Source organism: Harmonia axyridis, chromosome 3 (assembly GCF_914767665.1).
Source record: "Harmonia axyridis chromosome 3, icHarAxyr1.1, whole genome shotgun sequence".
Classification (NCBI taxonomy): Eukaryota; Metazoa; Arthropoda; class Insecta; order Coleoptera; family Coccinellidae; genus Harmonia; species Harmonia axyridis.
In genome coordinates this window covers 5,992,379-6,006,680 of record NC_059503.1, presented here as the reverse complement: position 1 = coordinate 6,006,680, position 14,302 = coordinate 5,992,379, and the positions used below count along the sequence as shown (strand labels likewise).

The 14,302-nt window shown below is 36.0% G+C and overlaps 1 protein-coding gene and 1 long non-coding RNA gene across 12 annotated transcripts in view; one reads left to right on the top strand and one right to left on the bottom strand.

Annotated features, from left to right (window-relative positions):
* LOC123675926 (syntaxin-binding protein 5) overlaps positions 1-14,302 on the bottom strand; it is a 206,444-nt gene that overhangs the window by 4,237 nt on the left and 187,905 nt on the right. For 3 of the 11 annotated variants that reach the window (XM_045611493.1, XM_045611496.1, XM_045611500.1), the window contains 9 exons: positions 13,963-14,105; positions 13,277-13,484; positions 10,710-11,352; positions 5,636-5,962; positions 2,230-2,346; positions 1,779-2,021; positions 891-1,097; positions 713-821; positions 90-176 (listed from right to left, as the gene is read on the bottom strand). In XM_045611493.1, the coding sequence (XP_045467449.1) occupies positions 90-176; positions 713-821; positions 891-1,097; positions 1,779-2,021; positions 2,230-2,346; positions 5,636-5,962; positions 10,710-11,352; positions 13,277-13,484; positions 13,963-14,105 (2,084 nt within the window). Of the gene's footprint in view, positions 1-89; positions 177-712; positions 822-890; positions 1,098-1,778; positions 2,022-2,229; positions 2,356-5,635; positions 5,963-10,709; positions 11,353-13,276; positions 13,485-13,962; positions 14,106-14,302 lie in introns of all 11 variants that reach the window. The other 8 variants (XM_045611495.1, XM_045611494.1, XM_045611497.1 and 5 more) reach the window with 8 other exon arrangements.
* LOC123675936 overlaps positions 1-14,302 on the top strand; it is a 46,423-nt gene that overhangs the window by 926 nt on the left and 31,195 nt on the right. Inside the window, exon 2 of the long non-coding RNA XR_006746833.1 lies at positions 3,232-3,388. This is a non-coding gene — a long non-coding RNA (uncharacterized LOC123675936). The remainder of the gene's footprint in view (positions 1-3,231; positions 3,389-14,302) is intronic.

The window sequence follows — 14,302 nt, the reverse complement described above, 5'->3', positions numbered from 1 at the left end:
TATTTAAAAAAAAACACTTATGATTTCCATTCTTTTGACGATGAAAAAAACGTTTACTGAATTTTATGTAGTACCCGGAATGAACTTACTGGTCAGTATCCTCGTTAACTATTAGTTGTTGGCCCCAAATTGACAACATTGGGTCTACTATGCCTTTGTTAGTTTGTGTCTGGAAACTAGTACAGCAAGGTAGATTAGAAGCAAACTAGGGCATAAATGGAAATATAATACAACTACACTGAAAGTTGTGCACCACACCATATGTTGATGAACTTCATAAAAAGGAATGAACATATAATTAAACATGTTGAAGCAATTGCTTCAACTCTGAATTACACTCAGTCAAAAAAAAATTAACTTTGAAATATCGATTATATATCACAAATGAATTTGAATGTTGATGAGATAGCATACTGAACAATGAAAAAATTTTTTAATGAGATTCTACACATATTTACAGAATAAAATGAAATGTAAGATCATATTGTGAAAATGTCAATCTGAATGAAATTTTCTAGATATTTCTTGAAACGAACTGAAACTAGCAATATGAAGAAAAAATTAAATACAAGATCATATCGAAAGAGGAGAAGAAGATAATTGGAGCATGCAAAATAGAATGATCAGGAATGCTGAAAATAGTGCTGCACAGCGACAGTGAATGTGTAACAGTGATGTTAAGGTATCAGAAACGACCTTAAACAATACTTACCTTAGTTCTGACAACGGCAAAAAGTCAATATCCATCAATGGCCTTAAGCTCGGTAAACTATATGTGGCAAGATGGCCATTTGAAATATAACATATCAAACAAACACTATCTGTGAAAGAGAGAATTATGAATAAATATTGGATTTTTTTTCTTTTCCTAAATCTGTTTAACCACTCACCTTTAAAGGTAATAGTTTCCGCTTTAACTACAAAATCGCCATCAGTGATTTGTTGTCTGTAAATACAAGTTTGCGAAGGTAATGCTACGACTCTAGCTTGCTTTTCGCTAGTGATAATGACGAATTGACGATCGCCCACTGGATCTCCCTTGCTCTCGCTTAAAGTTGGACTCATTCTTACTGAACCTTGACTACGAGTTGGTGTTCCTAAAAAGATGTTAAAGGTAACGTTGAAGGTAAGATTATTGTTAAAGAATAATAATCTTCCATTGTTGTTTGTATTAAAAAATTTCCATCATTTCTTGAAAGAGCGCATCCGCCAATTGTATACAACCGTTGTGGCGCATTCTAGTCCGGAATAGCCATAATTAGGAATTTAAATTATTGGATTCTTCAAATTTTCAATCAAATAAAATCTGCATTAAAAATTCTACTCGAACATAGAGGGCGAAACTATAGATAAAATAAAAAGCTTCGCATAGATTACACTTATGGATTGGACGTGATTAACTCAATTTTGTGCCCCTCAAATAGAGTGAGACAAACTCATTCTTAATGAACTTTGACTACGAGCTGGTGTTCCTGAAAGACGTTACCTCAACAAAAATCTATGTTTGTAATAAAAAAATGTTCATAATTACTTGAAAGCGCATCCACCAATTTAATTCCACCGTTGTGGCGCACCCTAGTTCGGTCTAGCCATTATTAACAATTTAGATTATCTGATTCTGTAATTTTCAATCAATTGAACTGACAGAACTAAGCACTCAAAAGTTTCATAGAGGCGAAACTATCGATAAACTGAACAGATTCACATAGATGACACTTATGGAATGGACGTGATCGATTCTAAACTCAATTTTGAACGTTTCGAACGAATCAACTCACTTTCTCTTTTTTCCTTATTATCATCTCTCCACGATTCATATGGAAAGGGTAACAAGGACCCATTACAGTCCAGAAAAGACAGACCTATAATGCCACCCTTAAGCCTGAATATCGTTGTACCCATCAAAGATACCACAACCGGTTGAGAGGATCTACTGTCTGCATCGGGAGGAATAATGGTGATGGCAAGGACCGATCCCAGACTGGTACCTACCCATAACGAAGGTACCAAAGACAGTGGATCTGAAATCATCAAAATACTTGAGAAACAACACAAAAATTGTTCTGAAGGAATAGTTCTATAATAAAATCAAATACTGGAGGATCTTCTCTATTGTGAAGTGAATATTATATCTAATACATCTGTTGTTGTCCTTTTGACACAAATAATGTGCAATGTTTCTGTTGAATCTTTTGATATTAGATAAAAAAAATTAAAAATCAATCTTACCAGATCTTTTGGTGAAAGAATCGGTGAATGCCAATACTTGAATAGCTTCTGAAGTAATATTTTCTAGAGAACTCATGGAACTTGATCTTGATCTTGAGAAGGAGTTGTCCAATTTATCTACGCGACCCATAAAACGAAAAAAACCGTTAGTTTCTGACTTTCAGTCCATTAAAAATCTAGTTTTATAAATGCACTACACATGCGCTTTCAAGCATATGCTCTACCTTCATTTACAAGTATTCAAAATAGGTAAAACAATTCTCGAAATGGGAATATTTTTAGTTTTGTGAATAATTGGAATGATTATAATGAAAGTAATCATTTAAGAAAGAAAATGAGGAAAAAAAAAGAGGAATCAGTTACATGAGTACTTGTATATGAATTTTCAGTGATTCAAATACTATGAGTATGTTACTTCTTTGATCAATTCAAAAAAAGATAACTGAAATGTGATTTTGTTGATAGTAATGAATTTCAATTTGTTAAAACGTTTATCTTTAGAAGAAATCGGAGCACTGTTATAGACGACAGTTAATCAAATTTTATAAAAACAGATCAATAAGAGATAAAAAAAAGTATGTCGATATAAAATTCAACAACAATAATCAACATCTTTTGCAGGGCATGAGAAGTAATCGATATTAGGTGTCAGATAATTTAACAATCAATTGATAAATTTCGAATGATTTCCATTTCATGTCATGAAAAATCAAAGTGTTCGGCCTTAAATTAACCGAATGAATTATCATGCCCTACAGGTTTCTGTTAATAAAGATGATGTGGGGTGTATATATCATGCACAGGTCTACTTCAGCAATAGCAGTAACTTGCTACTGAATGTGGCATCACCTTTGATTCGTTACATAACCTAACTATTAAAATATCCATGCACATACAATCTTTTCTTGTTGCAAACATAAATTTAACCAGGCCAGATAATAAAAAGATGGATTCTTCGTAAATATGCCAATGTTTATTTTAAATCTTAAACATTTCTCCTAGGTCTCGATGACATCTGTTAGAAGCCCACTAGCTTGTTCAAGTTACGATATTGGATGTGTTCTGTACCCTTACACCACTTCAGGAGGAGGGCTACCAGTCGTTCATAATCTTTCATGAAAAAATCAAAGCTATGCTAGTTAATTCTTAAAATATAATGGTAAGTTTATATTATTATTAGGATTTAGAATTGGAATTCATCTTTTTATTTAAGTGTTGCCTACATTATGCAAAGGTTACTATTCATTTATTTCAAGAAATTCCAACAGAAAACACACAACCTAATATTATAATATTCCAAATAGTTGAAACTATCGATTGGTTCTTGTTCAAACTTTGACTTATATAAATCGGGTAGAAAAAATAGACTCATTTCAGATATTGGAGATTTTCATTGCATAATGTTACAACAACTCAGCATGCGCAGCTTTCAGTTAAAAAGTTTTCTGTGTTTGAATGAAAGTAAAAACACAAATAAAACAGATATAAACGAGATAATAAGAGTACTGTGTGAGACATTTAGTGCATAGATCGCACAGTTACATCGAAAAACAACAAAAAGCGAAAAATTAAGAAACATTTAAGTATAGTTTTTTATCCAATTTAGTAGTAAATCTGTGTTCAAGGTACTGATACTTTTCAATCGAGAAAATTTACAGATTTTCCTCACATTGAGAACACAGATTAAGTACACATAGTGATCACATTTAGATAAGGCAAAAAGTATACAGGTTTGGATAGTACAAGTCACCTGAATGACATGCTTCTAATGAGGAATAAGAAAATGTAGAAAAGAAATTTGAAAGTAGGAATTCGTAAAAAAGGAAATATATACACTAGAATTTTTTGGATTTTTTTTGAAGGTACTATACAAGTAAGAAGACAAAAAATTCATGCACTTTGCTAGAAACAAGTCTCTTGATTTTTCATATTTGAGATTTTAATCTGAAACTGACAAACTAAATTTCAATTTTTTGATCAGCCTCAGAAAATCATCTTAAATCTCTCAACTTGAAAGCAACTTTGAAATTGATTTTTTTTTGTTATGTACAAGCGATGAAAAACTTGTTGAAGGGAATTTTCATTGTTCATTGAGATATATTTTTGTGAAATGGCAAAGTACAGTGAATTGTTCCAAGACATCTTGTTTCTCATTTAGAATTTTATGACACGAAGTCCTGAAAATATAAAAAAGATTAGAAAACCGGTCAAGTGTGAACTTCAAGGAAGAATAGTGAAGCAAAAAGGGCTCTCTCAAAACTACTGTGAAGTGACGAACAACTACTGTGTGATCAAAAACTACTGACCAACATTACTCGGCTTTCAGAAAAATATAATACTGCTATTGCTTGTAAGAGTAAATTCACTACCACTATAAGGAAAATGCACAGTTTTTACTACTTCCGAAGAAAAATTAGGGAAAGCTTTATTTTATGAGAAGTTTGTGAAAAATGATTTCAGTTTTCATATCAGGTGATTATGCATTCTGTTTTTAAATGACTATTTCATATTGTGTCATAGATTCACTGAAACTAGAGGGATTATGCAACAATATACAAACCGAATTATGTGCTAGTGTAAGCACATTTCCAATTTCTTTTTTTGAAATGAATGTTGTGGTACCTACCGCGAAAAATTTGATCAAATCATTTAAAGTCCATTTTTTTAGTCTATGTCTATTGGATATCCCTTCATTATTAGCATTACCCAGGAGATTTATTACAGAGAAATTAAATTTTTACGATTGCATTTGTGAGTGGTGTAATTATTTTAGCTATGGTTATCCCTCATACCGGTAGAACTTTTTTTAATCGTATTAAACAAGAGATTCAATGTCACCAAATTTTCAGAAGCAGAATGCATAACACCGATTGTACTAGAAAGACTTAAAAAAAAAAACTAAATAATATGAAAGGAGAAAAATATCAATGAAGTTTGAAACTATCTAACGAAGACAGAAGAAAACAATGAAGAGAAAAAATTGAAGAGACTAATTATCTGTTTAATCAAAATCGAAAACTGCCGAGATTTGTTCAATTCTCGGTAGTTTTCGGTTATCTCAGTGGAGATATAGATTGTGTATGATTGAACAACCAAACAGGCGAACTGTGGGGCGACCGTATCAGAGCAATTAGTTCAACAGTTGACAATTATTTTGAGAGTTGACAGATATTTTGACAGTTGACAGATAATTTGACAGTTGACAGATAATTTGACAGTTGACAGATAATTTGACAGTTGACAGATATATTGACAGATGACATATAATTTGACAGTTGATAGATATTTTGACAGTTTTCAAGTATTTTGACAGTTGCGGTCATTTTTGGTCGCCCGCAGCTCGCCCGGCGATGGGTAAAACTCGAGGAGCTCTAAATAAAAATTCATTTTCGGGTGACTGTACTACCAAAACTGCAATATTGACGGGCAACCATCAGCTGCTGCCGCTGTGTACCCGGGGCAGTGCTTGGGTTGTGGCTGACACAGTCCTCCGAGTAGCTAGCCGTCGACAGGCACTTGTGAAGTTTGCGAGTACCTTGCGATCTAGAACGACGGGGTGGGTCGGGTCGCCCCCTGGCCCCACTGCTGCTGGCGCCGCTGACGCTCGGATGGCCTGAGGCCGGGCTGGTCATCCCGTTCATCTGTCCACGAAACCCAGTACTTACACTACTCCGACACGGGGTCAGACAACGACAGTGGTCGGTGCAATGGGCGACACAGCCAAGGAGGTCATCTGAGGGAGGTCGCTTGGCTCAAATGGCTATTTCGCAGTGTCAACTGAGGGGTTAGTGTGTGTGTGTTCTACGGGTTAGGTTAGGTTATGTCGGGTGCGCTACTGAATTTACTGTTATCCGGCTCGAAGGACCAACGATGCTCACGGTATTTTGAGCTAAAAATTTGCATATCAGCGTTTGAGGCAATGATCTTTCTCCCTAAACTATTTTCAGATCTCTACAACTTCCGGTTATACCGGAAACAGAGTACTACTTCCTCATTGCAAACGGCACACCCAGTATATTATTGCATCATTAGATAGCTTCTTTAATTTTGCCAATATCCATACCTTGGGTGAAAACTCAACGGTTCATGAGTTAATGGGATTCTTATGGAAAAAATTTCCGCATCGCCACCATTTTTTTATTAAGAATTCCATTAATTCATGAACCGTTTAGTTTTTACCCGGTGTCCTTGAAATTCACTGTCCAGTTCAATCCAAATGTTCCTTGCGAAACACCTTGTATACAAGGTGATTCACCGGGATGGCCTATTATATTAGACGTTTATGGAAAACTAACCATAATGCTGTGCTGAAAATTTGCATATAGGGGTTTGAGACAATGATCTTTCTCCCTAAAATATTTTCAGATCTACAACTTCCGGTTATACCGGAAACAGACTACTACCTCCTTATTTCTAATGACACACCCAGTATATTATTGCATCCTTAGATAGCTTTTTTTATGACAATTTTTGGCAATATGCCATACCTTGGGTAAAAACTAAACGATTCATGAGTTAATGGAATTCTTAATAAAGAAATGGTGGCGATGCGGAAATTTTTTCCATAAGAATCCCATTAACTCATAAACCGTTGAGTTTTTACCCAAGGTATGGCATATTGCCAAAAATTGTCATAAAATATGCTATCTAAGGATGCAATAATATACTGGGTGTGTCATTTGAAATAAGGAGGTAGTAGTCTGTTTCCGGTATAACCGGAAGTTGTAGAGATCTGAAAATATTTTAGGGAGAAAGATCATTGTCTCAAACCCCTATATGCAAATTTTCAGCACAGCATTATGGTTAGTTTTCCATAAACGTCTAATAATAGGCCATCCCGGTGAATCACCTTGTATACAAGGTGTTTCGCAAGGAACATTTTGGATTGAACTGGACAGTGAATTTCAAGGACACCGTTCGTTTTCGTCGTTCAGAATATTGAAATGGAAACAAAATACGAATAGAACTTTAGGTGTAGTACGTTCATATTGCCTTCACTGTTGTCAAACCTGTATTTCAAAAAATAAATTTTCTTGAATTTGATTCCACGATTTTTACCTTTTTCTATTTCTTATGTCAACTATATTCAGTAGATTATCTCATTTAATCATGAAATGATAACAACTTTTAAAAATTGCTTGCCTACTTGTAAGTACCTACTGAAAGAAATTCAAGAAGAATTTATGGATAACATTGATTAACTAAATAATGTCGTCCATGAATTTTTAACAACATAACCTAGTGAACACGATTGACATAAGAAACGTCAAAAATAATACACATTATTGTCGTTATATACATTTTAAATTGTATTATTTCAATTGGAAAACTTTATATATTTTATGGCTGGTATTGTAAACATTACTAGGTAAGTTGGTATGGCTGTTGTAAGTCATTGATAAATAAACAATGATAATAACCATGTCGTTAAAAAATATGGTGAATATCTTGAAAAATTTCAATTTTATAAGTGACCTAAGTAAGTTACTATAACGCAGTAGACCTAAACCTTAATATTTTTTTTGGAAATTTGAGGTTCATTTTAATAACTTTCTATGCCACATGCATATGCTATATACATAATGGTTTATCATTTTTTTCTATATCACAGAATTATTAAATCATTTTATCCAGTTATATGAAAAGAATTACATATTTTCAATTAGATATGTTTATAGGGTGGTTCACATAAAGCAGCCCATCCGAATATTTTCAGTAGTATCTCTTCAAGAATATTTAGTGGAAGTACTTACAGGAAATGCTATTAGTTTCAAGTATAAGGTAGAAAGAATTGTTATCACGCAACCAAAAAAGTAAAGCTCTTTTTCTTATGCATATTATCATAGATATTTACAGCATATTTTTTATGTACTTTCTTCTCTAACGAATAACGAGGATTTTAAAGAAGTTGAACAAGAATATAATCACAGATTGTGGTGTGAGGTTCAATGTGAGTAAAGTGACATAACCATTTCAAAGATACCCAGTTGGACATCTCTCAGATGACCTCCATATAGAGTGATGTCGCCCTAAGACCAACAAATCTGATGAATTTTTGTGTTATGGATGAACAAATGGGTGATTCTAGACGAGTACAAGCAGCGGCACATAACACTATCACCATATGGGCAAGCTCTAAAGGGGGGACTAAAAGTTGCAGTGACTTTTTTGACTTCACCTGTTCGAATGAATGCATCTCGAACCATAGAACGAAAATGAACGCTGCACCGAAAAGAAGTCACCACAATCTTACGGAGGTTATGTGTTTCATGGCCGATAGAGTTGATTTTGGAAAAGGTCTTCAGGTACTATTCAGGTAAACTCACATTAGAATCAAATAGTTTAAAGCTAGAATACCCTACATTAATCTCGTGAGAGTATCAGGAATAACTCGGTTTTTGAGTTTTTACGATCTTCTTCCTCTCAATGGGCACAGGTACGTTAATATAACGTTGTGAAATGGTTGTGCTTATGTGTTATATTTTCCTCCAGAGTTTTCTCGCAGCTCCGTTATTTTTCCTTGGCGGTGGCTCTATGGGAAATATGAGAGATGTATATGGCAGGAGCCACTGAGTTGCTATACTCCAGACTCCATCATTGGTCTTGGGATGAAACACCGCAATCCTCTTAGATAGAACGCACCATAAAAATTGGTCTCGCCAAATCTCCATTCGAATTTTTTTCCCTCTTTGGTTTTTTTTTTCACTTTTATTTTCATTATGTTCCCCCAACCCAGTTTTATCCCCAATAAAATTTTCTTCTTGCCTGGTTTTCCCCAAAACTATGTTCCCCATATATGTTTTCCCTAAGCTGGGTTTTTCTCCTAGTTCATGTTTTCCCTTGTCCCTAACCTAGTTAGGGAAACTGAGTACTATTTGAACAATAAAGAATTCCGGAGTAAAAGTTCTTCAACAATTCTATCCTAATGTGAGTGATACTGTTCGTTGATAAACAATATATTTTTTATGTACCTTTTCGATGATGGATAGTTTTTACGATCGGCAGATGTGACACCCAACCTCCCCGATCTATTCTAGACTAAAGGTCCTACCCAATAGTTTACTCAACAGAGGTATGAGACAGCTGCCTTCCTCGTCTGTTAACATATACCAAAGCCATTTTGAACACAGTCTCATACTAACCAGTGCCTGCTGAAAGTTCAGAGCAACAATTTAAGCGTATATACTCAGAAAAGATACAGTGCATCCAACCTATCTGAATCTGAATGAGGTAGAACACGGTTTCAAGGTGAGGACTAAGCACGTTAATCTTGCTGGTAGATCAACTAATCAGTAGGTCAATTACTTGACAGAGACGGTAGGTCAATTGAACTGATAGACATGTAGATCCACAGAGCTCTATAGTCGGTAGATTCATAAAATGAGATTCGATGATGTTAAATCTAGATCCAATCAGTATATATCATAAAAAAATCTTTGATTTGGTAACCGATCTTACATTTCATACACATTTAGGACGAATCGATGATAAGAAAATTTGAAATGGCAGACTTATCGATTACTGATCATTTTTCATCAAGCAAGATGAGACAGTGTTGTTTCAGTTGAATGAAAAAAAGAGAATGATTTTTCGGTTCTAAAATAGATCTGTGTGGTATTTAAACTCAAGCATAGGATATTTACAGCTCCGCAAAGTCATAAGTAGGTTATTTAAGGATGGATGCATTGTAATTTTCGAAACTAGTAAATTTTCTTATATGCATTTTCTGGTATAGGTGGACTATGTTCCTTTTTAATAGCAAAAAGATCTCATATATACATCTATACAGAGCGGTCCATCAGAAATTAATTCATGAAAGATTAAGGTGTAATGCCTAGTTTCAAAAAAACTTTAACTAATACGTGCTTTTTAAATATAAAGTGTAACTTCCTCTGCTTGATCAGCCTCAACTTATTGCTCCAAATTGACGTCTATGATTTTATTATTATTAGATAGACAGGCGAATAAATCGACCCTTGATCTTCATGTGAATGTTTCAGTGAACCGCCCTGTATACGAACGGGTCGTAAATGTTAAACACGTAGAAAAGAACATCATCAAATATCAAAAAACAACAAATAAAGCACCCAATGAAAAATCCGTCAATAATACAATGTTAAATGATAAGGTGAAGCTTGAGGTGATGGTAACAACTGTTATTGGTGGCTAGAGAACAAAGAAACAACAAAGCAACTTAGCGAACAAGCGAACACACCAAAGGTAACTGATTTGCGCATCAATAATAAGGTGTTCAAATATCTCCTTCTCAATAATCTACCTCCAACGGTCGTATATACTGCCATTCCGTAAAAAAGAACTACTCTCAAATAACCTACCACTATGTTTTTAGTTCAAATAACTCAACCATCCAATTACGCAGGCATCTAGAGTATAAAATTCGATTTATAATAAAAGAAAACTGTAAGAATAAAATCGGGACAGGACTCTTAGGTCGGGACTAGTACAGAGTTGAAACTTACTGAAACGTCTCATCAGGTTTCCAGTAAAGGTGGGTTGCGGGCTGACAAGCACATCATCCTTGTCCCTCAGGTCTCTAACGGCTACGTCGGCCCGTTGGAGCTTAACGTTGGGCACAGATAAAAGTCTCTGGTCGCCACAATCCGTTCTTTTCTTCTGTCCCCTGGGTGGTCTGACCGGGACATCGTCTTCCTCCAAGTCTAAGTTGTCCGGTCTCTGTCCGACCTTTTTGTTATCATCTTCAGGAGACCCGACTAAAGCGTCTCCATCCACTGGCGACATCTGTGAGTCCGATAGGTACTCGAAACTGTCGTCTGTGTTCCTAGGCACAGTTATAGTGCCCTGGCTATCCACTAGAGTGTTCTCGTCTGAATCAGGGGACAGTTTCACCTCCTCGTGGTGGTTCGGATATACGTCGCAGTGAAACACAGAGTTTCGCTTCTCTTTCAGCGAATTGTTCTTCTTCATCATCACGTCGACTCTGGACAATTGCCGTTTGAAATTGAACGTGCGCCAGCTGGAGGATTTCCTTCTTGTGGCCGCTGGCGGAGGCTGGACCACTTCCTCTTCGAGGGCCTCGCAGGCCTGTTCAACAGGGGTGGGGCATGGGCATGAGGATTGGGGATATTCCGGGGACCGTCCCATCTATAATCATGCAATTATGGATCCAACAAAAGCAAGGGTCGTCGTGAGCAAATAATTCTAACGGCAAAATAGAATTTAAATGAGGATTTTAAGGCGGGGGTTACTGGTACCGAGCGTGGTGGTGCAATGTGCTACAGCGCCATCTGGTCGTTCGCTCGACGGCGGCTCTAACAAGGATCCGATGGGGTAACCTTGAATATGGTTGTATGAACGACACAATCTATAACTACCAAGGGTACCAAGGTGGATGAGAAATGATTGGGTGGTATATTTGATTCACTTGTGTTGGCAACCGTGCATATCCATTATTTTTGTGGCATTTTTATATTTTTCCATTGACATACGTGAATGTTACCATACGTATTGAAGGCAATGAAAAAATAGTCTTTGGACCTGAACCCGTCTTCTAGTCATTTGCTGCATAGATGGATCAAAATCAGATTGAGTATTGAGGTTATTTATACCATTGAGTGAGGAACTCTCTATCGAGCAGGTAGATAGGTGTATGTATGTAAGCTCAAGAGAATAAAGAGAAGAAACTTCTAAATAGAGCGCACATATATAATATAGGGTATTTTTTTCGAGGTATAAAACTTTAAGTTGGCATTACTGTTCACGATGGCAACCGATTTAACAGCTGTCAAGTGATTTATTCTCAGTTCGGTTTGGCAATTCATCATGAATAGAGTCACGCCTGAACAACGCTTGCAAATAGTGCAATTTTATTTCGAAAATAATGGTTCTGTGCGGAATACGTATCGCGCACTACGTCCATTAGCGATGAAGCGCACTTCTGGTTGAATGGCTACGTCAACAAACAAAACTGCCGCATTTGGAGTGAAGCTAATCCTCAAGTGTATGTCGAAACACAGTTACATCCAGAAAAATTGACTGTTTGGTGCGCGTCTATGGGCTGGTGGAATTATTGGTCTGTGCTTCTTCAAAAACGATGATGGCCAGAACGTAACAGTCAATGGTGATCGGTATAGAGCCATGATTACTAACTTTTTCATTCCTGAATTGAACAACCATGATGTCCAGGAGCTGTGGTTCCAAAAAGACGGCGCAACATGTCACACAGCTCGTGCCACAATCGATTTATTGAAAGACACGTTTGGTGACCGCCTAATTTCACGTTTTGGACCTGTGAATTGGCCTCCAAGATCTTGTGATTTAACACCGCTAGACTACTTTCTGTGGTGCTATGTAAAGTCATTGGTCTATGCGGATAAGCCACAAACCCTTGGCCATTTGGAAGACAACATTCGCCGGGTTATTGCCGATATACGCCCACAAATGTTGGAAAAAGTCATCGAAAATTGGACGTCCAGATTGGACTACATCCGAGCCAGCCGTGGCGGTCATATGCCAGAAATCACATTTATAATGTAAAGCCACAAGATTATCTTGCGGATAAATAAAATTCATGTCAATCGAATACTCCATCGTTGTTTTATTGCAATTTAAAGTTCTATAGCTCTAAAAAAAACACCCTTTACAATGTGTAGTCAGGCTACGCTGGGGAACATGAAATTTCATCAATTTAATAAAATCATTAAGAGACAATTTAATTGATTAGCAAACCGACACTAATGACAGATGTTCACGGATACCAACACAAATAAATTGAACATGCCTCTTACTCTCTTCTCTACTATAAAGTCAATTGTTCTCCTCCAAAGTGAGTAAACACAAGGCTGAAATTGACATAAAAATACCGATATGAAATATACCGAAGTTATTCAATTCTATATCTTTATTCAAGGTTACCCTGAAATCTCGAGCCATCATTTCACTCTGTATTAAATGAAAATTCGAACAGTTGATCGCATCAGGTGTCATGCTAAAAAAATGATTGACGGAATAATCGATAATCGAGTGGTTTTCCATTTAGCTCTTTCCTGGTCGTGTTTTACTGGCTTACCTGGTCTATACTTGGACTGCGTGGTTGTCTTTCTTCTCTGTCGATGTTCACCGGTAGAGTGTCCCCGCAGTGGTTTCTCTTGGGGCTCCTGGGCACCCTGGAGTAGGGGTCTTGGGCACCGTACAGGTCCGGACTGCCGATGTTCAGAAGGCAAACTTTCTGTTCTATATCTACTATCACAATTCCTGCTTCGTTTCCATAAGCCATACTGTAGACGACAAAGAGAAATTAAGGGATTAAAAGTAATGGAGAATTGGGAATAACACACATGAAAGATATCCAGCTATTTCACAAACGATATAGACAAACAAATTTATGGAAATCAATGAAAGAATTATTAGAAATAAAAATGAAAATAAATAATACATACTATAGAGCCCAACACCAATGGAAGATATTAATTAAAAGGATAAAAGCATAAGAATTGATAACGGAAACGAAGGAGGAGAATTTAAGAATAAATATGAAAAGGCAAGCAAATGCCGGATAAATGGAAGGAATGACAATCATAACTAAGTTTTTATAAAGATGAAAAAGTGAAGAATGAAGAAAGAATAAAAATGAATGAAATAATTGGAAGGATCGAATATGAATAAATGAATATTTTTAGAGGGATCAGGAGTACCACAAGTACTATAATTAAATAAAACACATGTCATAAAAAAAGGAAGAGAAAATATACTCACAGCCCATAGCAACTATTGATGGTGAGTGCCGTTATATGACTAGGGGGTTCCCCATTATTCCAAGGTGTTAGGCATACCATTTGGGCTTGAAATCCAGGAGGTTTCCTTTGTACACCAGGCCTAACTTTGAGGGTACAGTTATCCTGTAAGATCGAAAAATCAAGTGAATGAACAATCATTTTCTCAAGTCTAATTCGTTGATGACTAGATGAAAATCGAACCGATATAAATTGAATTAACTTCATTTTCAGCACCACTGGAATTTCAAAACACTATACCTATTCCACCATTACAGTTGAATGTTAAAGATTGAGTGCTCATAGAGATTTTATTGCTTATT